The 27,150-nt window shown below is 39.6% G+C and overlaps 2 protein-coding genes across 2 annotated transcripts in view; one reads left to right on the top strand and one right to left on the bottom strand.

Annotated features, from left to right (window-relative positions):
- INSYN2B (inhibitory synaptic factor family member 2B) overlaps positions 1-9,891 on the top strand; it is a 79,387-nt gene extending 69,496 nt beyond the window's left edge. Inside the window, 2 exon segments of the mRNA XM_033139851.1 lie at positions 7,879-8,075; positions 9,528-9,891. Coding sequence (XP_032995742.1) covers positions 7,879-8,059 — 181 coding nt within the window. The 3' untranslated portion in view covers positions 8,060-8,075; positions 9,528-9,891.
- Positions 1-27,150, bottom strand: part of DOCK2 (dedicator of cytokinesis 2) — a 257,870-nt gene that overhangs the window by 164,946 nt on the left and 65,774 nt on the right. The window contains exon 27 of the mRNA XM_033139853.1: positions 16,600-16,695. Within this exon, the coding sequence (XP_032995744.1) occupies positions 16,600-16,695 (96 nt within the window). The remainder of the gene's footprint in view (positions 1-16,599; positions 16,696-27,150) is intronic.

The raw sequence follows: 27,150 nt of genomic DNA, 5'->3' as shown, positions 1-27,150 counted from the left end.
GTTTGATTAGTCATTACAGTCAAGCCAAACTAGCTAAAGGAAATTATATACTGAGATTATTTGTTTATGAAAGGTGATGAACATGCTGTGAGGTTCCTTCTCCAACCTTATACTAGGTAGGCACGCACACGCACGCACACACACACACACACACACACACAAAAACCATCCAGTACAAACAGCAAAACTAGCTGGAGATGTGATATGGAATCCTTGCATTTCGAGAGAAATCAGGGCATTTGTTCAAATCAGGTACTGAACTACATAGAGAATGCTTCCTGCTTCAGACCTTCACTGTCTGTGACTTGGAGGTTGATAGTGACAGCCATGGAGTGGGGTGTGGGGAGTTTAACATGCTCATCCCCTGCTCTTCCCACTCTCATGGATGTTTTACAGGCAAAACACCTGATCATTCCAGGTTCAATCCCAGGTAGTTCCATTTAAATAAGTTATCAGGTAGCAAAGCTGGAAGAGATGCCCTGCCTGAGATTCTGAAAGGCTACTGCAAGTCTGAATAGACAGCACTGAACTAGGTGGGCCGATGATCACATGTCTTTTTAAAGGAATTAAGCAACCTTCGTTTAAGACTTAAGAATAGTCAAGAGTCGTGCTTCATCTTTACAACTTTTCTTTATAAAATCAATAAAAAATAATTTTTAAAAGAGCTGTGTTTCAATACATATATTGTAGACTGCAGTGCTATGCACACTTCACTGAGAGTAAGCAAAACAGAATGAGAATTAGTCTTGAGTAAACATGCGCAGGAGTGCACTGCAGGTTTAAAAAAAACAAGAAGCAAAACATTACAAAAATCTTATTACATATCCCTGCATTATTTAACTCCGATTGATACTAACATGCTTCATCCAGCTAAATTCTCTGTGTACCACTTTGAAATTACAAGGGTCAATGTTTCCATAGAAACAAAAATGGAGTATAGTTTTCTCTTGAATCACATTAATGAGAGAGGAAAGAATATACCCTTAAGACTTGCAATTATGCTTACTATAAACGTAAGGGAGAATTTGCCATCTAATTATCTCAGCTTCAGAGGGGTAGCAAGTATGTGTTAAGGATACTAAATGTAAGATCTGAAGGAAGCTAGAAAAAAATTGGCGCGGGCATATTTTTAATTAAGAAATTTTAATTTTTGTGTATTTTACAGTCAGCTGGGTTCAAACTACATTAACTGAATAAACATACTGATGGAAGAGGTCACTATTTAAGATGAAAGAAATGCAAACAGAAAACCAGATAGTGTGGTTCCTTCCCCCCTAGAGATTAAGAGTAAATTTTTAATTACTCAAGGTGAAAAACTAGGGCAGTGTTTCCCACATTTCTGAGAGCTAAGGCACTTTTTGTTCTGAAATGAATTGTGGCTCACTTTTCTGTTGCACCACGAAAGTGAATAGTGTAAATAGTGAAACAGTAAAAACTGTTCACCTTCAACATAAGAAATAAAAGGAGTTGTGCTGGATCAGACCAAAGGTCAATTCAGCATCCTATTTCTCACTGTGGCCAACAAAAATGTCTATGAGAAACCCACAAGCAGGACATGAGGTTCAATAGGCCTCTGCCACTTTTGTTTCCCCAACAACTGGCATTCATGGTGCCAGTAGCTTGCCTCAGACAGAATGTCAACTCTCAAAGTGAAGGAAAAAGGTCCTGTGAACCAAACTTATCAATTTATCTTGTACCATCTGAAGTGCTACATCTGGTAGAATCATCAAGATTGCTTCTTCCACTATAGTTTAGCAGTTCCAGGTTACAAATTTATTATACAGTTGACAATTTGTATTCATTACATCCTTCTGTCACACAAGAATGTGCTGTGGTGAGCTGCAGCTGGAAGTGATTTCCTGCAGGATTTACTTTATTTTATTTTTGAGAGGATGGGATATTTGTGTTAAAATAAATGCATGTTTACTTCAGTGAATGCCATGGGTTCCTGCTAAAATAGAGGCAAATCTTAAATGGGAATCCCATACTATGATGTTACTCTTCACAACTGGACTACAGTGTTTAGTTTTCTTGCACAGTCCTGCAAAGTTAACTTGGGCTGTAATCCTAACTCCACTTACCTGTGAGTAAGCCCCACTGAATTCAATAGGACCTACTTTTGGGTTGACATGGTGGATTGTCATGAATCTTCATGCCACATAATGAAGTTGCTTCTATTATAGGTGCTGAGGGGGGTAAAAATTATACAGGTGGAACAGGTGAACTGTAACTGTCATGTTGCACTATCACATTATCATATGCTAAATCTGATCAGGAAGGCTGCAATCATATGTCTGCATAGCTTCTTATCTGTGCCTAGTGGCATGGTCCATTTGTGTTCTGGTTGCTCACATACAACCTGTGGCCAAATAGCAACTTGAGATCATAGTACTGGTCTAGTGATTTCGACAAAAGATTCCTGCATTGCAGGGGGTTGGACTAGATGCCCTTGTGGTCCCTTCCAACTCTACTATTTTATGATTATAAGCAGTTAAGAAAGCAGAAAATGCAGAACAATACATTTTAACACTGTAAGAAACATTGCTTTGAATCATCTGCTAAGTGGTCTGAAAGAGATCTGGGGCACTTAAATATCCCCTGTCTAATGCTGCGATATAAACCAGTTAGAAATGTTTTCTATGGAAGACAGGTAAGCTGCTTCAATAACAGCAACAACACATGCCAGTCAGAAAGCAGGAAAACACTAATATATTTGCTTATGTGTATGCATATTTCCCAAAAGATAAGTGGATGGATCATAATGTTTTGTATATGTTGCCTCTTTAGGAGGGGTGCATTTTGTAAAACTTTTTCCTAAGATGATACTGACAGATGGTGTATGTAGCTTGTTCCCATCTGAGGAGCGAACAACAGTGGAGACCTCTGTAATCTAAATAATCCTTATAAAAATCCTTTTTATCATGTTATTACTACATTTAGAATTGAACTACTGGAATCAGAATTAAAAGCTTGTTCCTGAACCAAGTATCTTGGTGATCCCACACAACTTATCTCTTTCTGAAGATTACTCATACTCTTAGCAAGTGATAAATACTTATATTGATAGCCATCTGGTCAAACATTGATGATCTACTGGGCAATCTAGCACAAAGTTTCTGAATTTCAAATGCAAAGCAAGTATGGCATTTAATCGCTTTAACTTTTATCTGTGATCTCTTTTGAGCTGTTGCACTGGATGAGGGAACTGTTTGTAACACACTCTCACAGAGAAAGATGGTAAAAATTCATTATTCCAAAAGGCTCTTATAAACTATCAACATTTAATATCAATATTACATGGTCAAGAAAGCTACCATTAATATGTGAACATGTATCATATATTTATTATTCCATAGCAAAATAACCTGCCAGCGAAAATGCTCATTAAAAGTCTACCTTTCCCACCATTTACCCCATTCTCTCCAATTCATCAGTAATACACTTTCAGGGGTGTCTAACTCACACTCAGGGTGCACCTATAATTTTCCACTAAAAATAAACTGATGGTAAAGGAGGATTTTTTTAGAAGTGTTTTGGCCTGTACTAGAAATACCAAAATACCTCCAGACCCATTCTGCTCTAGATGGTGTTGCCTCATTAATACCCTGATCCACAGCAATCTCCATCATTTGCGTGACATGCAAGCAAGATGGTGAAAGCAGGCTCAGGGGACTGCTCAAACCAGCTTCATGGTAGAGCAATTTCAGGACCCTAGACAGCACCAAAGGTTCTTTATACTGCAAAGGTAAAGGGACCCTAACCATTAAGTCCAGTCACGGACGACTCTGGGGTGTGGTGCTCAGCTCGCTTACTGGCGAGGGAGCTGGCGTTTGTCTGCAAACAGCTTCCGGGTCATGTGGCCAGCATGACTAAGCCGCTTCTGGCAGTGCACGGAAACTCCATTTACCTTCCCGCTGGAGTGGTATCTATTATCTACTTGCACTTTGACGTGCTTTCGAACTGCTAGGTGGGCAGGAGCTGGGACCGAACAATGGGAGCTCACCCCGACGTGGGGATTCGAACCACTGACCTTCTGACGGCAAGCCTATGTAACTGATTTGTAGAAAAGGCTATACAACTTCAAAAAAAGAGACAAGACATGTACTTTGTAATCCAATAAAATCTTTTATAAATAATAATAAACAAAAACAAAAAAAACCCCAAGAGTTCAAGACCACAAACAGCACCTAAGGGCAGGAAGAATCAAGTTGCCTCAGCCCTGGCTTGTTGCAGCTGCCAGCGTTGTATAGTTTGGCCTGGAGAATCCAGACCCTACCTAAACTAAAGGCCCAATGTCCTTTGGTGCTGCCATTGGGTGCTGCCCAACAGGGTCTTTATCCTCAGAAGAGACAGTGATCTAATCATCACAGATCAAATGCTAAGGATTTTGTGTTTACTCAGGTTAAAATAGTTAATGGGTCCATATCAGCTCAGGACCACTAAGTCTGAGGGCTCCTGGGCCATGGCAGATAGAATATTCCCCCCAAACAGCTCATTTTTTATGATGTAAGAATAATTAGAAAGACTTGGACTGTTCTATATCTAGCCAGATAGATATAACTGAACCATGACTCTCATCCGAACCTTTTTCTAGGAGGGCTGTCAAACAATTAAACATCATCTGTTTTTCAACTGATTGCATCTAAATATACTTGCATGTAAACAAAGGCTAACCAGAAGTGCCTTTTGAGATACTGAAGGAAATTCAGATAACTTAATGAACAACCGCTGCCACATTATTAAAAGGAAAGTCATCTTTCTTATTTTCTGTTTCATTGCCTATTACAGCAAGACACCACAGTCAACTAGCCTTTAAAAAATAAACAAATGGGTCTTTAAATCACAGCTCCACTGATTAAATTTGGCCTGACCAATTAAAATTGGCCCTGTTCAATAAATCAGCTAACACTTTAATTGATTACTCTTCCAATTAAAATTTGCACCTCACATTTCTAGGTCTGCAGGTCATTTTAACTTAGTGCCTTGTAAGCAACACAAAGCAGTCACTAAGTGCAGGAAAAATGAACAGTGGGAAGAAGAGCTAGAGGACAAACCAAGTCAAACTAAATAAAAAATAAAAAATCCTTCCAGTAGCACCTTAGAGACCAACTAAGTTTGTTCTTGGTATGAACTTTCATGTGCATGCACACTTCTTCAGATACACTGAAACAGAAGTCACCAGACCCTTATATATAGTGAGAGAGTGGGGAGGGGTTTTCCTCAGAAGGGTGGTGGGAATGGGTGAATGGCTAATAGGTGTGGAAAACCCTGTTGACGACTGTTAACGACTGCAATTGGTTTACAGGAAAAAGCAAGGGATGAGATGGCTAAAGATAGCTTTGTCATGTATTGGATAAGAATCCAATGTCTTTGTTCAGACCAGGTCTCTCCATGGTTTAAATTTGGTTTGTGTTGTTGTTCAGTCGTTCAGTCATGTCCGACTCTTCGTGACCCCATGGACCATTTGGTAATTAGTTGCAACTCAGCAACTTCTCTTTCCAGTCTATTTCTGAAATTCCTTTGTAGTAAGAGAAATTCCTGGAATAGTAAGAGAAGTTCCTTAATATTACCGAGCAAAACCTCAGCATGCTATGGTAAAAACAGAAAAAACCCCTACCACTTCACTCAAGGATTTCTGATCTCCACCAATTTCTCCCCTCACCCCCACTGTAACTGCATCCCACTGCGCCACATCTCTATGATGTGAGAGTCATCCAACCACAAGGGATGACTTCTTGGTAGGTGGGAAAGCCCAACGCAGAAGTGTAATTCTGACAATGGTTCTCTGGACACACACCATAATGTGGTGGAAACACTAAGCATTTTCCCTTTTTTGCTGAATGTTTCCATAAGCTAAACATTGGCCTAAATCCAGAGTTCAACCACCTACAAGTTTACAAATTAAAATGGGTAGAAGATTATGGCAACACACTGGAAAAGGTAATTGGATAACAAGCAGAAAGTCACTCTGTGGCTACTTATCAGCTGTAAGTCAGACCACTTTTCACAGCCTGAGCCCTGCATATCTCAGATCTACCCAGTAGTTGGGCTTCAGTGAAGCTTTTTTCCAGTTATATGAGTATAGGACTGATGCCTTAAACAATTAATTAGGCATCAGGTTTTTATTTTATTTTTTAAACATTTTCAGTATGTTTTCATTTGTTTGGAATATTGATAAATGGCTAAACATTCCAACATACCATAGAAGTATATAACAACAAAAATGCAACAAGTTGAACAGATAAAGCAATTCTCAAAAGAGAAACCAGATACAGCCCAAAGGTCAATTCATCCTTCTGGGAAAGCCTGTAAAATTTAAAAACAAAAACGTTTTTAGCATCCAGTTCACCGTCTACAGCGTTGCAGCCTGTCTAACTTCAAAGGGCTGTGTGTTCCGCAAAGTGCGTGCTAGGAAGGACCTAGTCTGAGCCACCACGTATGTGACAACACAAGGAAAGGCTCACACAGATGACCAATGTGAATGTGCAGGGATATAGGGGGAGCCTTCAGAAAGTTATTTAGGGGTTTACACACTAACAGTAAAAACTATTGGCTGTTTTAGTACTTGATTTTAATTTATATATTTTTTAACTCTTGCTATATCTGTATTGTTCCTGTTATACCCAATTGCAAATTCAAATGTATCCCTATCATGTTTTATGACTTCCTTGATATTGTATGTGGGCTAGAAATGGTCTGTGACCAAAATAATAAATTCATTAATTCATACTTGGTACTTATAAAAACCGCAGACGGCAAGTCCCATCTTCAGAAAATAAATAAACCCCAACACACACATCCCTTTTGTCATATAGAAGGCAAAGTCTTTTCTTAGGGTTAGGCCTGCTACAACACAAATACCCCCTTGCTTCAGAATTATTATATCTTGATAGATCAACTTAAAATTCGCATGATTAATGAATGAACAGAAAGGGGCTGTAGCTTGATGACAAAGAATCTGTTCTGAATGTAGTAGGCTCCATGTTCATTCCCTGACATTTCCAGGTAGAGTTGGAAGAGCCTGTTGTGACTCAGTTTAAGGCAGCTTCCTATGTTCGTATGACTAAATTTTAAATTAAATTGCTTTTATTGGTTTGTTTATTATTACTATTAATCTGAAATTATTATTACTATTAATCTGAAATCAAGCAATTGGAGGGAGGCCTTTAAAAAAGATACCTAATTTTTTTTAAAAAAAACCACACAAAGTGGTTAAGTTTTGACATCCTGTTTGATTACAGCCTGAGCTATCTGGAAACATGTAAAGCATTTAAATAATGTACTTCTATCTTAAATACATTAATTGATTTGTATTTTACCACAACACTCTGACTGCTCCCTTTTCCAATTCAATAAAATATTTTTATTAGATATTTTTACCCATTTAATAAGAACGAATAAAGTATGTAGAAGAGAAATGGCAAGATATTTATTTTTACATCCTTCTCATAAGTTTTACTGCATAATTATTTGCCTACTTGAAACTGACAGCTTTGGCCATCTGTCAGATTAACTAAAGCAGTTTTAAGCACACAGGAAAGCAATCAGAAAAGCAAAATCTTTGCCTCAACTGCTACTGGAATGAAATATTTTAAAAGAAAATGACCTCCAACTGCAATAATTTGAACTGGAACTCTTTTTAAGGTAATCTCTTCACATACAAATCAGATTTTACACAAACATGCATAGATCCAGAACCTCCATTACAAATATGGGAAGTAATTTCTATTTCAAATCTAACATGCCAGGTCAATTAGCTCAATAATTCAATTTCTAGACTGACTGACCATATGAATTACAGCATTCAAGCAAATTTTTTCTTGAAATGCATACTTGAAAACTCCCTAACATATTTCTATCCCTGTTTTTATTATGTAGTGTAGAATATGACTTCAGACAACAGGAAGGCAGGTTTCACCAGGTTCTGAAAACACTGGATCAAGTAGAAGAATGCCCTCCTGTAGTGGCTCTACAAAGGCAACCATCTGATCATCCAGTCACTGAGAAACAGGAAATAAGAAGAAAGTCAAAGAAAAAGAGATGCTTCTGGTGGATTTGAAAGCCTTAAGAACTGGGTAAGGGTATGGGCTGGTCCAGCTGTATGGACTTCAAATATGAACAACCCTTCCTTCACATACTCTGATTTGTTCCTTCACTCCCTGGTTTGTGGCAAATGCAGTGTGCCATGATGCTCATTCAGACAAGCCATGGTCTGGATGCAACATCTGAACTGAGTCTAAATCACTAAGATTTGAAGGGGGAAATAAATGGTGCTTGGAAGTCAGGGATGTGCCTACGTTAATATACATAGAAAGCTCAGTCTCAAAAAAGACTAGAACAAGATAGTTGGAGATCCAGCTAAACTTGGTATTTCATATTAAAGTTCTGAAATGAATGGAACATTGGCTTTCTTTCTGAATCTGACACTCTTAGCAATTCTGTCACATGAATATAACTTGGGCATGATGGAATCATTTGGGTCCCCCATTCCTTTTTTTATATATAATTTATTTATTTATTATTGTGATACATTATACAATTCCCCATTCCTTGTTTTTGTTAGCTTGAATCTGAATCTCTGAAGCTGCCAGATTTTGGGTTTCAGATTTATATCTATTTTCCCTGACAAACTCCTTTATAGCAACTCTGTATTAATTGTACCAAAGTGCACCTAACATCCTTCACATTGTAGAAAGGTGTTCATTCTAAATAAAGCTAGCACTCAGAATAAATGCTGATGTAGGGAAATGTTGAGAACCAGATTTTTCCAGATATTTCATACAAGAAAATATTTAACTATAATTCTGGAAAACACCCTGTTCCATTTTAATCACAGCACACAAATAATTTTTTTTTTTAAAGCTCTGCACTACTCAAAGTAACTTTGAACTAGGATGAAATTACTTCTTCTGAAACAAGAAATAATAGCTTGGATCCTAAAAATAAGTTAAGGAAGTTCAGAGAAGGAAAATTTGCTGTCTCCTCCTCCTCTTCCCTGCACAGTTTCTCTGGATGTCTGGGGAACCCTCCTGAGCAACGGGGGATAGGCACAGGGGGCTGCTCAGGGAAAGGAGAAATGTCCAGAATTGGACATGCTCCCTTCCCCTGGGAAACCCTGAGCCCCATCCATAGTGGATCTGGAACCCCCTCTCTCTGGGAAGGCTTTTCAGGAGGTACGGGCATCTTCAGAGGGGGAGGCGGGAGTGAAGAACCTTTTGTCTATAATCTTCATTACACTTACTGATCAATCAAAGGATCCAGGCCAAAGCACTTCCTGGCCAGGGGACTTGTAGTTTTTTTTTTAAAAAGGTAAGACTTGTCTTTGATAAGTCATGAAGGCAAAATAGCTTAACTTAGGCAGAAATATTTATAACCTAGCCTATCTTAATGGGTTTAGGCACGCAGAACATTGCACAGTGTTGAGTTGTAAATCAGTTCCTGAAAACATAGCTGTGTGAACACTGATAGAAGAAAAGAAAAACACTAAGGCATGTCCTCCCCTTTTCTCCCTGTGTGGTTGCTCCTAGGTGCACATTCCTGGAGGCTGCTGGCACTGGCATGGAGACTCTCCATGTGCTTGGTCCAATCCATGTGGTAAGTGCCAATGTTATAGCTCCTGTCACCAGAGGGAAACATTTTTCAGTGGCTTCTAAAAACAGCAGGAGTTCCTTGAATGCTGGGAGTCAGGAAAGGAACCGATCACTGGATACCTCTCTGTGAACTGCAGGACAGCTTCACATTGTTGATAACAGATAACACTGCACATGACCAGCTAAGAGCTGGCAGAGGAGGATTTTTCATTTTTGTGGCTACAGAAGTAAGTTTCTGTGATGCTAAGAGAAACAAATGAGACCCAATCAAGTTTTCTAAGATGTGTTTCTTAGATCACACCAAATTAAAATGTTACTTTCCACCATTGGAATAAACAATTCCGGAAGAATATTGCACCATCATTTAGCATGCCTGTCAGATATAAACTGAGAGCTACATTTTAAAATGATAATGGACTTATATGAATTACAAGCACCAAAATATTTCAGTTATCTGCAGCCATGAGATCCATGTTACTGATGTGCCTTTAGTTTACCCACCCTTGTATTGCAGCATCCTTTAAAGATGGACCGCAGATGCCAAGTTCAGATGTTAACCTGAGCACGTTTTTCAACATTACCACCACATCTCCCTTTATGGAAACACTGGAATGTGTTCTTCCAACCATCTGTCCCACAGCACCCATTACAGCAACATTCTGATATATGGACAACTAGTTGCAGGAACTTCCAGGATCTGCAGCAACCTATGTTCAAGGTCACAGACAGAGCATCAACAGCTGACCAGTTCACGTGTTATTAATGTGAACACAGGCATCCTGATCCAGCAGAGATAAGCAACATGCAGAAGAAAGTTCCACATCTGCATTCCATCACAGGGCTGGTCTTATCATTTGTCAGACTGAGACAGATGAGTTTGAGTGTCATGAAATAGCAGGAAATGGTTTGTTTACTCACAATTAATTTATTATTAGTCTATTTTTACTTCCAAGTGCAGTGGCCGGTTCTTGGGGGGGTTTTATGGCTCAGTGCCAAAATAACATGACTGGCTTTAGGCACTATGCACCTTGGGGAGGGGAGGGGGTGCCACTTATAGCAGCTCAAACCCAGCACCTACAGTTATCCATGGGATGGTACATGCTGAATGAAGTCAATGTACACATGTGGCCTGTTGAAAATGTTTTATGTCATGGGCTCTGAAATTGTCACCTTTTTCTGGAAGAGAGAGGATCAGAATTCAGGCTTTACCTTTCCTCTGATATATGCTGTATGAGCAGGTATTTCAACCATCTGTTAACAGTACAGACAGCATCTTCATACCTTGCTTATGAGTTTCCAAAGGCACCTTGCTGGTCAAGCTGAAAGCAGAATCATAGAAAAGATTGCTTTGGTATGATCTACCAAGGCCCTTCTTGATTTGAACATGTGTTATTTGGCTTTAGGAGGAAATCTGCATCAGGAAAAGGATGGTGCTCACCATCACATACCCCACTTGTTATTTAGATTTTTGATGCAACATTACAATTAAGTAAAATTTATTGACAGTTCACACTATGCTCATATGTCAGCATTGAGAATTAGATTACATATATTTACAAGACTTTATTTAAAAACTATGTTAGAAAGTATTGTGTATGATGATAGTCTACAGCACCTCTGGAATGCCTTCCAGAAGGTTTTCCTTTGTATGTACCTGCAAGCTGGGGATAGCTTTCAGTAACACTAATTGTATACAGAAAATACATGACATGCTACCATTTTTTAAAAAAAGTGAAATGAGGTACTTAAGTGAGAATGTTTGTAAAATACTGTATAGCACATATTACATATTCTTAAACTACTGTACTTGAAATTACTCTGCTTTACAGAGGAAAGTGAACTTTTGAAAGAAAAATTTAAGAATACCACAGTCAATCTTCTACGAACAGTATCTTAATTAAAGGTTTATGTACTCCTACAGTATAATAAATACCTATTCCTCCTACCCACAGTGACAACTCTTGGAAAATAACCAGGCTCCAATACAGATTACTTTCCTGATAAATGTATTAATCAAATATACTATTTTGTATATTTCTAGATTCTTTTATTGGCATAATATCTTTTGCAATAAATGGACATATTTTTCTGTCTCCGGATTCTAACTTGATAGCAGTGTTTATGGTGACTGAAGGTAAGGCACTTACTCAAATCCGGCAAAACTGTTGTTTTCCAAATGGTCTTCCCCCCACTTATTTATCAATTTTCCAAGGTCAGTTTACAAAATCTGGTCAGGATTCAGCTCCATGTTGAACATGACACACCTTTTTTTTAAGGTGTGCATTGGATGGGCTTTCATACATTTTCAAATGCAGTAAGCATCACTATATCACTGCCATTTGGCCACCTGTCTACAGATATATCTCAGGTTTCATGCTTTTCTTTCACAATCAGTTAAATAGCCATCTGGATGGAGCTGTTTTGATAGCGGATTGCTTTAATCATGTTTCCTACGAGTTTCTTGAGTACGTGAAGTAAAGCAAATAGACCTACCAGACTGGCTACTTTCTATGAAAATAACTCTTTCACAACAAAGGAAAACATGGCAAAAGAAAACACCAAGATTCAGTCACTTTACAACCTCCTCCCTCCCCGCCTACTGAACCTGTAAGGTATAACATGCAGTGCACAGGGCCACAGCATGAGTAATGGTGCTGTAGAGTGCCTAGTCCAGGGATGGGGGCACCTCTGATCCTCCAAATGTTATTGGGCTACAACTTCCATGATCCATGGCCTCCAGCTGGAACAGATGGTAGCTAATGTACCACCACATCTGGAGAGCCACAGGTTTCCCATCCCTGGTTTAGTCACTGCCCAACAACAACCTCTTTCCAGCATTCACTCGACAGCTACCCAGTTCGTTAACATTGGCCTTGCTGTATAAAATCGTGCATTCTCGTTTCTTAAAATCAGATTTATCATTTTCTCAAAAACACCAAAGCAACCTACCAAAGTTAATTAAATATATGAGTAAATATAAAGTAAGACAGACAGACAGACAGATACAATATCAAACATGTCAACAGTTCTGTCTCTCAATGGCTTTCAATCATGCGGTTAAAGGGGCATGTGAGTCACAAATCTGAGTCATCTTTTTTGTAATAAAATAAAAACTTAAGCTACAAGAAGCAAGAAAAGAGACAAACTCACAAGAAAGTATCCTATAGCTGACTCCTCATTTCAAGATATGCTTAAAATGTCTGTTCCTGCAATTAATTTGTCTCTTACTCTACCAACTTCAAGTCTCAGAGAGTTATATTAGCAGATTCTTAACTTTGGTTACTTTATAAAATCTGATAAGCAGCAGGGGTATACTTTTCCCCCTAGATACTTTGCAAATTGCTGGGTATCTCATGGCATCTCAATGCATAAAATAAGAAGAATCCTACTGCTCAGCAGAGCTTATCTGTCAGCATTTAAAGCACAATTACCATTAGAATAAAGCAACTAAAATTAACACAATAGGGTTCCTTATTAATTTCCTTGCTTATCAAATCCTGTGAGTTTCATTATAATTGTCTCCATATCAAAACAACTTATTTTTGAAAGAGTCACACCGCTTGCAGATTTCTTTTCTGAGGTTCTGCCCTTCCTAGTCAGCCCTACTCACAGCCTAGGGTACCCGATTCTGGATATGCCTGTCATCAGAAGGCTATCCGCTTCCCTTTCCCAGGCAGATGCACATCAGCAGTAACTGCTTAACAAAAAGCATATGCAAGAGAAATTATGGGCAGTTCAAACCAAACCAACCCGGCCATTCAGACCAGAGTTCAGACAGGCTAGTGCTGCCCCACTTCTACCCCATATGTGTCCACCCTCTGGTGCGCTTGAGAAGGAATACTACACGCATTCCAACATAAGCATGTAAAGCTCCTATGGACACAAGGGGGTACTGATTGGCACAAGATCCTTCCTCATGTGCATCCAAACACAGAGATGGCAGCAGAAGGCATGGTCACTTTGCATGGCCCTGTAATTCCCCCGCCACATGTGATTTGAATGTGGGAGGGAGGTTGCCTAACCCCCACCCCCACCCTGGGAACCAGATCCATGAACACACATTTTTCATCTTATGCAACAAGAATAAATTTAGGCATGAAATGAGCTACAGATAGATAAACAAAGTTATTCAGAAACTGAGCAAATGGAGAAGGCATAAAAAATGCTCCTTGCCTGGGGCACCATTTGCTCTAGGATGGGCCCTGCTCCTGGCTTCCCATATATCATATGGGAATGACTAAATATAATTGAGTTTGCTAGATTATATTTATGCGAAAAGCTTTCGGTGGCAGTGAATTAATGGGTGCAGTTTTAACAATTATGAGGACCTATTGTTGTTCAGCAGTCACCCAAAAAGTAAAGACAAATTTAACCAAAGTTTCATTGCTGGCGAACAGCCTAACACTGAAAGAGATCAAATGTACATATGTGTACTTGTACAAGGATGATAAAAATAAGAAATCTGGGAGCGTTGCTGAAAAGGTTGCCCAGTGCCACTTTGATTATGTATGGCAGCCTTCCTGGCACCAAGGAAGTGCCAAGTAACTTAAGAATGCAAATGAGAGGCAACAGGCCTAAGCCAGGAATATCTGACCTAGAAAAGCAGGCTGCCTGTGTGACACAGCCACTGCAGGAAGCAACCACACCACTGAACGCTATATATAAGCAGTAGATATGAAGGCTGAAACACTTCCAGCCAGAAGCAGGTGAGTCCTGTAAGTGATCTATAAACAAGCACCTGTAGTCCTTAGTCATGGAGATGTAATAGCAGAAGCAATGGCTGCTTTGAATGGACTGCAGCAAACCAACATCACAGTCCTCCTGGGTCTTTCATCTCCCCACCCCTCCACGCCGGAGGCAATATCATCTACCGTACTTGTCTTAATTCCAGCTGTAGCTATACCAGTTAAAATATGCTATTGTGGAACTGGAAAAACAGCTCTTTGTTATTTATTACAATCATTTTAGTAAGTTGTAGCCCACTTTTTATATAAACATAACCTCACAGCTGCTTACAACATAAAGATAATAATGCAAATCTATTCAATGTGAAATTATAAAGCCCTTCAGACAGGCATTTGTTTTTCCAACAACAACAAAAAGGCATCAGTTTGTGAGGGTGCATGCACCAAATAAGTGGGAAAACTCATTTGCAGGCAATTCCAACAACCATTGGATTGTTTAAGTTGACGTAGCATAGCAGCTAAGAGATGGAACTGAGAATTGGCAAGTCTCCAGAGTTTCTTATTCTCTGCATGAGCTCACTATGTGGTCTTAGGCAAGTCATTCCCTCAGACTCTCATCTGCAAAACTAGCATGAAAATACTCACCTATCTTCCACTGTTGCTTTGGAGTATTTGAAAGTGCTGTAGAAGTATGATTATTAATATATGACAACCTTCCAAAGAAGTCCACAAAAATGACTAGACCACCAAGCATTTTTGCTTGCCAGGTCTCATAAAAGGCCTATGCACCAGAGAAAAAGCCAAACTATATCCCACATAAACAAAGCTGGACCGCTGCCTATTCACCAGGAGACTATTCTTATTCTCCACAAATGACTAAGCAAGTGACAGCTTACATGCCTACTTTAGGACATGGTAGCCATTTGGTTCATTTCTCAGTGGTGTCTATTGTGTGGTTTGATACTATAATTACTCCTTCCACATGCCAGTCTAGATAAAACATCACTCTGACAGTCTGTTTTTTTTATACAGGGAGCTTTGTTTTTTTTCACTTCTCAGCTGAGACAGCTTTCAGAGTTAGTGGCTAAAATTTATGAGGGCAGCATTGTACATCATTCTCTGAAGCAAGTTATTGTAGTTGGAATTTTTTATGGGAAGAAGAATGACATGTTAAAGGCACCTTTGGTGTTGTACCACGTTGATTTGACCACCTTATACATAGAAGCTTAAAAATTGAATATATATATATATATATATATATATATATATATATATATATATATATATATATATATAAATATACCAATATATGAAAACAAAGCTGAGTTTGGACAATCTCATTGAAGGAGCCTTTTCACACACAAAAACATTCACAGATGATGTTAATAATATATGTTTTCTACTGCCTGAAATCTAACACACAACGAAAAGCAGGCATTAACTCAGTTGGAATCAAGCTGACATCATTATGATACCACAAGACAAAAGCGATAGTCTGGTAGCCATGGACACAATAGATAACGCAAAATAAACACATGGGGTCTTTAAGTGGCATTGTATTATGAACAAATCTGAACACAAGCAGCTTTTAAATGTGAAGAATAATGCACAGGAATCAACACTGTTTGTAGCACAGCTGTTTGGAAGTATTTACATTTGCAAACAAACTGGCAGCCAGATACTGAACTGTCATTTAAATTGCCAGGCCAATCGTTTTTTGACAGCCAACTATATCAAACGATGCTGCACCGAGGGGGGGGGGACTAACAGTTATTTTGATTTTCTTGGTACCTTTTTCTTGCAAAGCATCTTAAGCTCTGTTGAAAAGTACCCTGTCTTCAACAGTGTGGTTACTTCCTGTCTTTATAAAATGCTTAGCTATCAACATTTTATTCAAGTACCTTCTGATCTGCCAAATGCATAATACTGTCAGGGTTGATTTCTTCTTTGCTACAACTAAACTGTTAGCTGTAAAAGAACCAATAACAGATGAGGGTCAGGCAAGTCAGTGCACCTTCCCAAGAACCTCCTTATGAGGATAAAGAACACTCAACACTGGTTCTAAACCTCTCAATTATCTCTTGCCATCTGAAGTAGACAAGGTGGCCAAGTGGCAGGTGGCCTGAGCAGGCCAATGGAAAGGGACTGGCTAGTTCCCTCTGCCTGCAGCAGGATGGCTGTGTACTGATGGGCTTTGCTCTGGGAGCTGCAGCCTTCAAACATGCCAGGGTGGCTATTCCCTGCTAGTTCTACATCTTCTACTAATGATGCTTGTGTGCCCAGAGCTCTAGCAGTGAAATGTACTTACAAAACCGCTTACTCACAATTAAGGTGTCATCTCTTCCCATTCTAATGACAGCCCTGTTAATGGTGCGCAGCAGCTGGACCATTATTTCTTGTATGTGCTGATGAGTTGACTTCTGTAAAGCAAATGCAATTATTTTCACAATGATGAAGAATAATCTACATAGAAAATGCAAAGGCACACTTCATCCTTCTGCCTATGAGCATAGTACCTGTCAGAGAGCTAATCACCTGATAACTGCCACCTCAATTGGTAATGCAAATTTGGCAGTGTAGCTGAACAGAATCCCTCCACCACAGCAAACCACCAGATTTACCAATGTCTGCTTAGAATTAATTAAGCCATTTGGGGCTGTATACAACTGCTTAGTGTATTTATTTGGGACTCTGATTTCTATTCCATCCCTGGGCTGGTTACAACAATAAAATCCACATAAAAACCATTCGAAACATAAAAAGTACAATATTAAAAGATGTCATTGCAGCAGACAAGGCAACTGACCACTTTTCAGCTAGACACCCCAAGTGTCTTTTAAGTACATACTATAAAAATGCAATTCCTTCTTCTTATGTAGCAATATTATTTCAGTATTATGTGATAAATCACTGGTTTATCCCCACCATCTGATAGCGATATCTGTAGAATGACTAAAAGTGGACTAACTTTTCGCTTTCCTCACATATACTGCTGGGCTGAAAGTTTTCCTGTGCATTGCCTCAATTTTTTCCTAATGTCACCTTGGGTTTCAGTTACTGGCTGAACATGTGCCTTGCAGTGAATTGATTTTTATTTATTTTATTTAAAAAAAAGGTTACAGTTTTGTCTTTCTCTAAGGGCAACAAAGTAGTTCAAAAAACACTGCATTTTTCACCACTGGATTCTTAAAGGTAACAAAGAGTGATCTTATGGCCATAAGCCAATGCTGTACCAGTGTAATGTTGCTGCAATCCTACATACTCCAAGCAGGAAAGTAGATAATAGCATAATTGCAGCAGAAACCAGAAGCAACATAGTGATACTGATAGATACTCCACATAGCAAATCCAGCATCACCCACTCATCATCACGAAGCTCACTAAGAAATCTCCATATCATCCACAGACACAAGTGTTACTTATATACTCTGCTTGTATTGATTAGATATTACTATTTATGTGTTTAAAATTCTTCATTTGTGCCCTTCCAATATTCCCTTTTGCCAAAATTCCCCTCTTTTGTGTCCATGGTTCTATAATCATTGGGGCGGATTCATTTAGTCTCACGATCCACATTTTGATATATCAGCAGTGTTCCCTTTCCTGTGCTTACTCAGGGATCTGTGCTGGTTTCTGGTCAGAATCCTATCCTCCAGTATATGTGGAGGGGGAGCAGTTTGTATGTGGTTCACCACTAACTCTAAAGGGAATGATTTTTTCATATGCCACCTCTTTTGCTAGTATAATGTTGCATTGACATTGGGAGTTAGAGCAACCTGGGCATGAGCATAGGATTCCAATTATGCTGTGCTCCAAATTCCACTAATTTCCCCCATGGTTTTGGCAGTGTCCCCATAGGGTAAGGTTTATGCTGGTGCAGTATACTGCCAATTCAATCCCATCACTATGCTGGCGTAGATCCACCATGCTGGCATAACATTTTGTTCTGTTAGTCAACGAGGATATAGTCTATCCTATCTCAGAATATGAGTACAACGCTAGTGTTTTATATATTCCCTGCTGTGTAACTATACATACATGTATTTTGTTCAGATTGTGCCTCATGATCAATATTTTGAACATAATTTTAACATTTGCTTAACAGCTTAGGTACATCACCAGAAAAAAGGGGGAGGGAATCTGACCTATAGAAGTTTCCATAGGGGAAATCTTACTGTGCAAATGCAAAATAGTTTCTCCCAAGTACGTTTCCGAGCACAATTCCCAGTACGTTTCTTACTGTGCAAATGCAAAATAGTTTCTCCCAGTACGTTTCAGAGCACACTTCAAAGTGTTGGTGCTGACCTTTAAAGCCCTAAACGGCCTCAGTCCTGTATACCTGAAGGAGCGTCTCCACCCCCATCATTCAGCCCAGACACTGAGATCCAGCGCCGAGGGCCTTCTGTCGGTTCCCTCACTGCGAGAAGCAAAACTACAGGGAACCAGGCAGAGGGCCTTCTCAGTAGTGGCGCCTGCCCTGTGGAACGCCCTCCCATCAGAAGTCAAGGGAATAAACAACTACCTGACATTCAGAAAATACCTGAAGGCAGCCCTGTTTAGGGAAGTTTTAAAACTGTGATATTTTAAATGTATTTTAATGTTTGGTGGAAGCCGCCCAGAGTGGCGGGGTACAAATAAATTATTATTATTATTATTATTATTATTATTATTATTATTATTATTATCCCAATTCATTAGCATTTAAAAATTCTGCAGGTTCTCCAGTCCTGCACTCCTCAGGTTACAACATGCATGTATGCTTGACAATATGAGGAGTGATTCACATGTTCCCAGATGTGGGACTGGCAGAAATGCCCATTGCTCAAATTTCCAAATATTTTCTTCTGATATCATGCCCAAATTGGGACTCACAGATCTCACTGTGAGTAAGATGTTAGACTTTACTTTGGGCATTACATCAGAGTACAAGTAATTTTTGGCTTCAGGAGTTGACTTCAAGTCTAGCGGAAGTGCACCTCTATGTTCAGGCACATTCCATCTATATCAAAGTCAAATAATATTTATAGTTTTCACATTTTTCCAACCTTTACAAAAGTTACAATATGACAAATGTGAAACATTCTAGAGTGCAGGAGGAGAAACTAAAGGATGCAGAACTGAGGGAAGATATTAGTGACTGTGTTATTGAACGTCTGATTCTCTTGCATGCATTGTATTCCTGTTTCGTCTTCCATCAATTGCTTCCTATTGCACTGTTACAGATTGAATTCATACAGCCTGTGCTGGCTGTATCCAGTTACTTTTCATTCTCATCTGGCTTGGAATTGCTTCAAATGTTCTAAATAAGAAGCTAGCAGGGAAAGCAAAGATGATTTGTGTAGTCTCTCTTATTGCACTTTTGAGGCAGCATTTGGAAAGAAATTCACATACAAATATTTCATGTTTATTCTTTTTAGAGTTTTCACTTATTGTACTCCTTTCTTGCTGCTTACTCGGGCATGTTACACTCGGGGCCAGTTTCAATAGGTGGTATCCTATTAACTCAATCCAAGAATCTCTGCTTGTGCAATGGAACTTTCTCCCCTTTCCTCCCCCCCTGCCCCCATACCTGTTCTAGAAGTTCCCCCAACCCACCAGAGCACATCTGGGGAGACTGTAGGGTGCATGCAGAAAGGAAAGGGACGAGTTCCATTACGCAAGCAGAAATCAATGCATGGATTGAGCAAGTTAGTTGGGTTCCACCCAGGTAGAGATTGACAGTGGGCCAACAAATGAGAGTCTTTTTACATTCAAATAAGTATAGGCTCTCCCCAACTGGAAGCATTCACTTTTTGCTGCAGTACAGCAGGGAGGTATGCTCCCAATATTTTGGGGAAAACATCTAAACTTGGCTTCATTTGACTTATTCTCCAATTTGTTTCAAACCTATTTGTGTATTTATCCCTGGCAAAGCCAATGAGATACCCTCTAGAGAGGTTAGTCTTACAACTCCCATCAGTCCCAACCAGCAAGGCCAGTGGTCAGGGATGCTGGGAATTGTGGCTCAAAAAGCTTCTGAAGGGCACCAGGGCAGGCTACCCATGATTTATACTGCCCTTCTCTTTAATGATATCTGATGAAATGAATGCCCATGATGGTTTATGACAAGACTGGTTAATTGCTAACTCCTGTAACAGCTTCTAACTTAATTTGCAGCAATACACCTACAGACACATCCATTAAACTTTCAGTGTTCATAAATCTTCCATGCTGTCTTTAAGCACAGCCTTTACCAAATCAAAATATAGACTATTCCTTAAGCGCAACTCAGCAGCTTAAAATATTGAACAAATGCTTTGCCTGGTCTAATTAAGAATAAACATGGGATGCTACTGGCATTCCCACTTTCTTGAAGTTGTTAAAACTTAACAGATAACAGCCTTACTCTTGCACCTACTTTTATTTCCCTAGCCAGCCTACTAACCCTCATCCTCTTTCTTTGATCAGCAATTACTGTGCCAGATGCCACAGTGGGGTGGGTTTCTTTCCAAAAGCAGCATCTGGTTGTTTGGCAGATTTCCCAGTTCCTTCTGGCAGGTTTGGCATTTTCAGAGGGCCTGTCATACACTGCTGCTGTGATCTGACAGAGTTTTCCTAAGAGGCTATCTCATTCCTCTCTCCCCCTTCACTCCCTCTGCCTTGATAAATGTTACAAGTAACTATAGGTCCAAGTTCTCCTAAGAGTTCTCTAATTAGATACTTTACTCTCCCAAAAGAACACCTCATCATAGATGTTGAATAATTAGCTTGAAGCTTACATTTTGTTAAAAGGGGCCCAGATTGAAGTTACTTATAGCCCTGTTTTTTAAACAATAATAATTATAATAATACATAAATCAGGCTCAGCCTTTCAATTCCGGAGAGGAGAAAGAGAGTTAAAATAGTGAAACACTACTCAGTATTTGATAAAACAGAAAATAGTGTGGACTGAGCAGGCTCTTTTCCTTTCAGAGAGATAAGTATAGAGGCAAATTAACTGAAAAACTACTTGCATGTATGCAGAGTCTCAGAGACTATACAGGTATGTGTGTATTTAAAACTGGGGTCGCTAATTTGTGGTCCTCCAAATAATGCAGGAGTATAATCCCCAGGATGCTGGTTAGGACTGATGTAAGCTGGAGTCAGGGAACATCTGGAGAGCTAGAGTTTACTCACCCTATTTTAACACATGATTAAATGGTATTCAAGTTTAGGAGAAGATTCACCTATCAGTTCTACTACATATTCAGAGCTCCCATGAGTAAGTGGTGTCCCATTAAGAAAGAGAAAAATTCATGGGCAATTTTGATGACATGTGAACAAAACTTCCACTAACATTCAAGTAAATGTTGCAGTCCAAAATTAATCAGATCTCTGTTTGCATCGTAAACCCCAACAGAACCTTGTGTTAAGGTAACCAGGTCACTTTGCACTTTAGAAGATCTGTCAAATATCAATTGCCTTGCCTGGGGCCAATTGCCACTTGATTCCCTTTCCCAGAACTCTCGCTGTGTGTGTTCACCCATTTTAACACCCATTGTACCTGGTTTTCTCTGAGGAAGAGTTTAAATATCAAAGCACCTTCTGCTGTAGGGCTGGGGAACCTTTGGCCCTCCAGATGTTGCTCCCATCTGACCCAGCAAGCATGGCCAATGGCCAAGGATGGTGAGATCTGTAGGTTCAGCAACATTTGGGGGTGCGCAAAGGTTCCCTACAGCTGTTCTGTTGGCTCAGTTCTGAGCAACAAGTGTTTGTCACTAACTATTCCATATGGCTGCTATCAAAGGGAGAAGCAAGACATTGAGGTCCCTTCCACTATCCTAGCTGGGTGGGACCAATGGCCATTTGGCCCCTCCCTCCCACAACTACCACAGGAATGGGGAATATTGGTCAGTCTGTGCACTTCATGGAAAACCTTCAGGGGCCACATGGCTATAGAAGGCAGCACCAGAACCAAATGCTGACACAGTAAAAGTGGGCAGAATCAGAGCCCACTCTCTCTTTCTTCCTCTCACACACCTCACTTGTTGGCCCCTTTCATGTTTTTTTTTTTTAAAAAGCTTCCATTGGTGGCAACAGAAGCTTTTCTGGGATTTTCCCTAACGTCAGTGATTTTGGGAGTGGGGGGAGAGAAGTGTCATAATGCATGGGTAGGGAGGTACAGGTAGGAAAGGAAGAGTTAAACTTCCTATCCCCAGATTTACACCCTGAAAATCACCACCACAGCAATGAGGCTTTAAGAAATACCTCAGGTTGGCATAAGTGACAGCTTTTAAAAGCTTAATTACTGCATAGGGCCAGGGAAACCATAGGTCACGTCTGGTCCAAGGGCTATAGGTTCATTACCCCCTGATCTACAGCTATTCTGCCTGATCATTCTATGTAATGGCAGGGACCCATTTTGTATAATACTGAGGATTATACAAAATTAATAATAATAATTTTTAAAACCGCAAATGCACATTTGGCTTCAGTTTGCACTTCAAGTTATCGGGTTTGAAAAGGGAACTCAGGCATTAGCAGTAGAAGAAATGCACAAGTTCACTTTTCAGATGTGACAAGTATGGTTCAAAAAGCAGCCACATCTGCTTTATTGTGGCACATTTGCTTTTTGCTGTTTGTGCAATAATACACCCTGCATCTGCAGCCTGCCAGGAATTTAATGTCACACCTGCACTTGGGATCCCAACATACAGTCAATTTAATTATAAAACAGTGTTTGGGGGGGATAACCTTTGAGATTTCATACATTCAATCTGTAACAGCAAGTAGCTCATCTTGGAGGAGACAGCATCTTTTCAAAACAACTGAGGGCAACAGCTAAATATTACTTTTAGAAAGGTGGAGGAAGAGAAGAATAAGATGTTTTTCATGTTTCTGCTTTAATATGGCCTTTTCACATTGAAAGCACAACTTTGTCAAACAGTACTAGTCAACTTGAAGGGACCCAGGTGGCGCTGTGGGTTAAACCACAGAGTCTAGGGCTTGCTGATCAGAAGGTCGGCAGTTCGAATCCCTGCCACGGGGTGAGCTCCTGTTGCTCGGTCCCAGCTCCTGCCCACCTAGCAGTTCGAAAGCACATCATAGTGCAAGTAGATAAATAGGGACCGCTCCAGCGGGAAGGTAAACGGCGTTTCCGTGCGCTGCTCTGGTTCGCCAGAAGCAGCTTTGTCATGCTGGCCACATGACCCGGAAGCTGTCTGTGGACAAACACCGGCTCCCTTGGCCTATAGAGCGAGATGAGCGCCGCAACCCCAGAGTCGGACACGACTGGACCTGATGGTCAGGGGTCCCTTTACCTTTACCTTTACTAGTCAACTTGGCATTATCACAAACTAGTATTGTCAAGCATGGAAAAGTGAAAATGTGTCATTGGCTCCTAAGTCCTGAGTGGCAAAAGCTATATAACAGCTATACAGTAATAGATAAGAGACAAAACATGTAAGCTCATTATAATACCTATACTATGTTTACTCTATAATTACCTTAAACAACCATACTTTAAATGTCAAGGAGGCATTGCAACCATACAGTTATAATCTTGCTCCTATTGTAACAGTTTCATTTACAAACCTCAGTAATGAACCCAATAGGAGAAATTGCTGGAGGGTGGAGGGAATGTAACAAGCTCATGTAAAGTTAAACATTTGTATTGTTGTTCCCAAGGTGGGGCATCATTTGGCTTCAGTGCAATGCCCTAAAGTGAAAGTTTTAGGCTACAATTCCATGCTCACTTACTTGGGAGTTAATGTCTTGGAACTCAGTGGGACATATGAGTAAACATCCATAGGATGGGGTTATTAACAGATTTCTCTCTCTCCTTAGTAGTGGCAGTGAGCTTCTACAGAGCGCCTCATCCATCATGTTCCTAAGTTGGATTTTAAACATTTGCCATATGCTTCCAATTTAGTTTAACTGCACTAACCTTCAGGTATGTTAAAACATGGGGAAAGGAAGACACTGCATTATGTTAACATTTAATTTTGAAAGTACATTTGAAACTAAATGTTTGAGAAAGTGAATGTTACGTTGCTAAAACTTCTTAGTCCTATAGAAGGTCCCCTTCCATTCAGCACATTCTCCTTCTGTACCTACTAATTATGTCTTCCACTGTCATCAAGTACAGGATCAGGAAGTACAAGGATATGCCTCCTAAGTCAACTCAATAGGGCCCTTAAGACTTTATGTGCTTCACTACAATATTTATTTGTTTAAACTACTCATAGGCTAAATTTAAGGGTTAAGCCCACCCCAAGGGAGCTTCCAGCAAAATATATGAAAGCCAAAATATTATCACTACAATAATCTACAATAATCCCCAACAGAACCAGCCATGAAACTTAAAAACAAAACATCCAGCAAAACACCAAACACCAGTAAACAATTACAGCAAAAAAACAATTCAGTTCAATTCTTGGTCTCTAAGATGGAGGACACAAGGAGAAGGGGATGACAGAGGATGAGATGGTTGGACAGTGTTCTCGAAGCTACTAACATGAGTTTGGCCAAACTGCGAGAGGCAGTGAAGGATAGGCGTGCCTGGCGTGATCTGGTCCATGGGGTCACGAAGAGTTGGACACGACTGAACAACAACAACAACAACTTAAAGCATTTCTGCAAGAGTTAGCACGCGTGCAGATCTTCATGCTTGCCCCCTCCAATTTACTCTAGAGGGTCCCCAGGCCTCTTGAAATTATTTGACAGAGAGGGCGTGTGGGATGCAGGAGGGAGGACAGCACAGGGGAAATCCCATTGTGCAAGCAGGACCCCATAAGTAGAAGAGCTCTTTTAAGCGAGTTGCTCCTGGAAGCCTGTGATGAACACCTTCCTCAGGTATGTATGCTGTCCAGACCTAAAGATTTCCTTCTAGTAAGTACACAGTGCACAGAGAGAAAGTCTCAATGTCCTGCTGAGAAATGCATTAACTTTACAACAATTCATCCAATGATCTTTCCATTTTTTCAAAAGAAAGAATTTTGCTGCCAAGGAAAGTGAAAGGTGGACTGTCAAAGTGCATCCTAAGGAACAAATGATACCCATTTTCTAAGCCTGGCCATCTCTACAAACTACTTGTGAAATTGAAGGAATACTTTAAAATCACAGAACTGAGAAAGAAAAAAGAACCTGCCAGTAAGGCTATGACTATCATTCTTGAGCCCTGTATGATCTCAGCCAAACAGGGTCATCTAAGCCAAAGCTTTTTCTCCTTGAAAGTTCAGGTCAAATAAAGTACATTTCTGATAGAATAATAACTATTCTATTAAACTCCTTGCATATTAGCGTTGTCACAATGAAAACTGAAGAGGCTAGTACTTCTACAGTATCTCAGACTCTCCCCAGCAAGCAATACTGCCTAAATAAAATGGATAAAATAAAGGAAATTCAGCTATGCAGACATCCTCCACATATTTCAAACAGCACAACTTAAATGACTATTCAGTGTCACTTCAAGAACCAGTGATACAAATTATACTGAGGCCCCTAAGGTGGCCCAAAATTCATCCAGTTTCCACTTTAAGAAATTCTAATTGGGAAGAAATGGGAAGAAACTGGGATAATCTCAAAAGAAGTGGCAAATATCTTTGTACCTAAAAACACAAATTAAGTGTATATTAGAAATGCAGTAGTGGCAGGCAGGGCAGCATTTCTGATGGCTGCCAATAACAGATGGGAGGGTGGCAAGGTAGCAGCAGCAGTGTGTGGCATTGAGAAACCAGGTCAGCTTGTCAAGAAAACATGTCATATTCACAAGTGAAATTTCAGAGTTCAGCATCCAGTATAGTATAAGAACTTTCATTACTAATGATTTTTTTAAAACGCAGATTAGTGAAGGTGCATTAATTAAATGATAACTAAGACATACATTGAGAAATAGAATAAAACTCAACTCCTTAAGTCAAATGCAGATCTCTGCTTGGGATCCTGCACAAACATGACACATTTTTAAACATACCTTTTAGAAATCTCCCATTGTAGAAATTTGTGGCGTACATGCACATGGATCACATATGCAAAATGTGGAAAGCAAGCTTGTACAACAGCTAATATTAAATAAGCATATGTGATGATGGCAATATGGCTTATCAAACAAGGACCTGGCCATTGCCTTTCAATGCATACTAATATTACTCACCCTTAAAAAGTAACTGTTCCTTTAGTGTTGCAGAACAGTTTTGAATATTTATTAGAAGCAGAAAAGGCATAAAAATAACTTGTTCATTTATTCACTTGGATTTTTTCATACAGCACTATCAGTGGTTCAGTGCAGACATAGCTATGGTATGGGATATCAGAAACGTCCTGTGGAGTTTCCTACCTCCTTATTTTCCATTTAACGATGTTAAATAAATATATCCACACTGGCACTTACTAGGGCACCAAGATTCCTCAAACACATGACTTAAAGTGGATTTGAAACCACAGTAGGCAACTATGTTATTTTAGTGTAACACTTTTTTAAAATTCCATAAGCCCATTTAGGGGTATTTAGTTATGTATACTTGTTTTTAATTTAGTTTTATAAATAATAAAAAAATGTTATTGGTTTTGGTAATTTTTATGTACAACACACACACACACACACACACACACACACACAAATGAGGTTTGTGCATTTTTATAAACAATGAAATAAATGGTTTCGGCCAACTTGGATGGCCTTAAACACAGTATCAAGGTAAGAGTGAGCCAGCAACATATTCCCAAACTCTGTGGTTCATGTGTCTAGTGTCAATGATACAATGCGTACAAAATGGCATGACTCCTTTGGCTTTAATAAAATAAAGCTGATTCAGGATTGATGATGTGTCAAGGCAAATGATCCTGAAAACCAAGAGGGGAAAATTATAACTGTTTCCAGTGTCGTACTGAAAACTAAGAGAACTCTTTCAATCTGT

Source organism: Lacerta agilis, chromosome 2 (assembly GCF_009819535.1).
Source record: "Lacerta agilis isolate rLacAgi1 chromosome 2, rLacAgi1.pri, whole genome shotgun sequence".
Lineage (NCBI taxonomy): Eukaryota > Metazoa > Chordata > Lepidosauria > Squamata > Lacertidae > Lacerta > Lacerta agilis.
The sequence above is the reverse complement of the archived record's forward strand: the minus strand, read 5'-3'. Positions and strand labels throughout refer to the sequence as shown.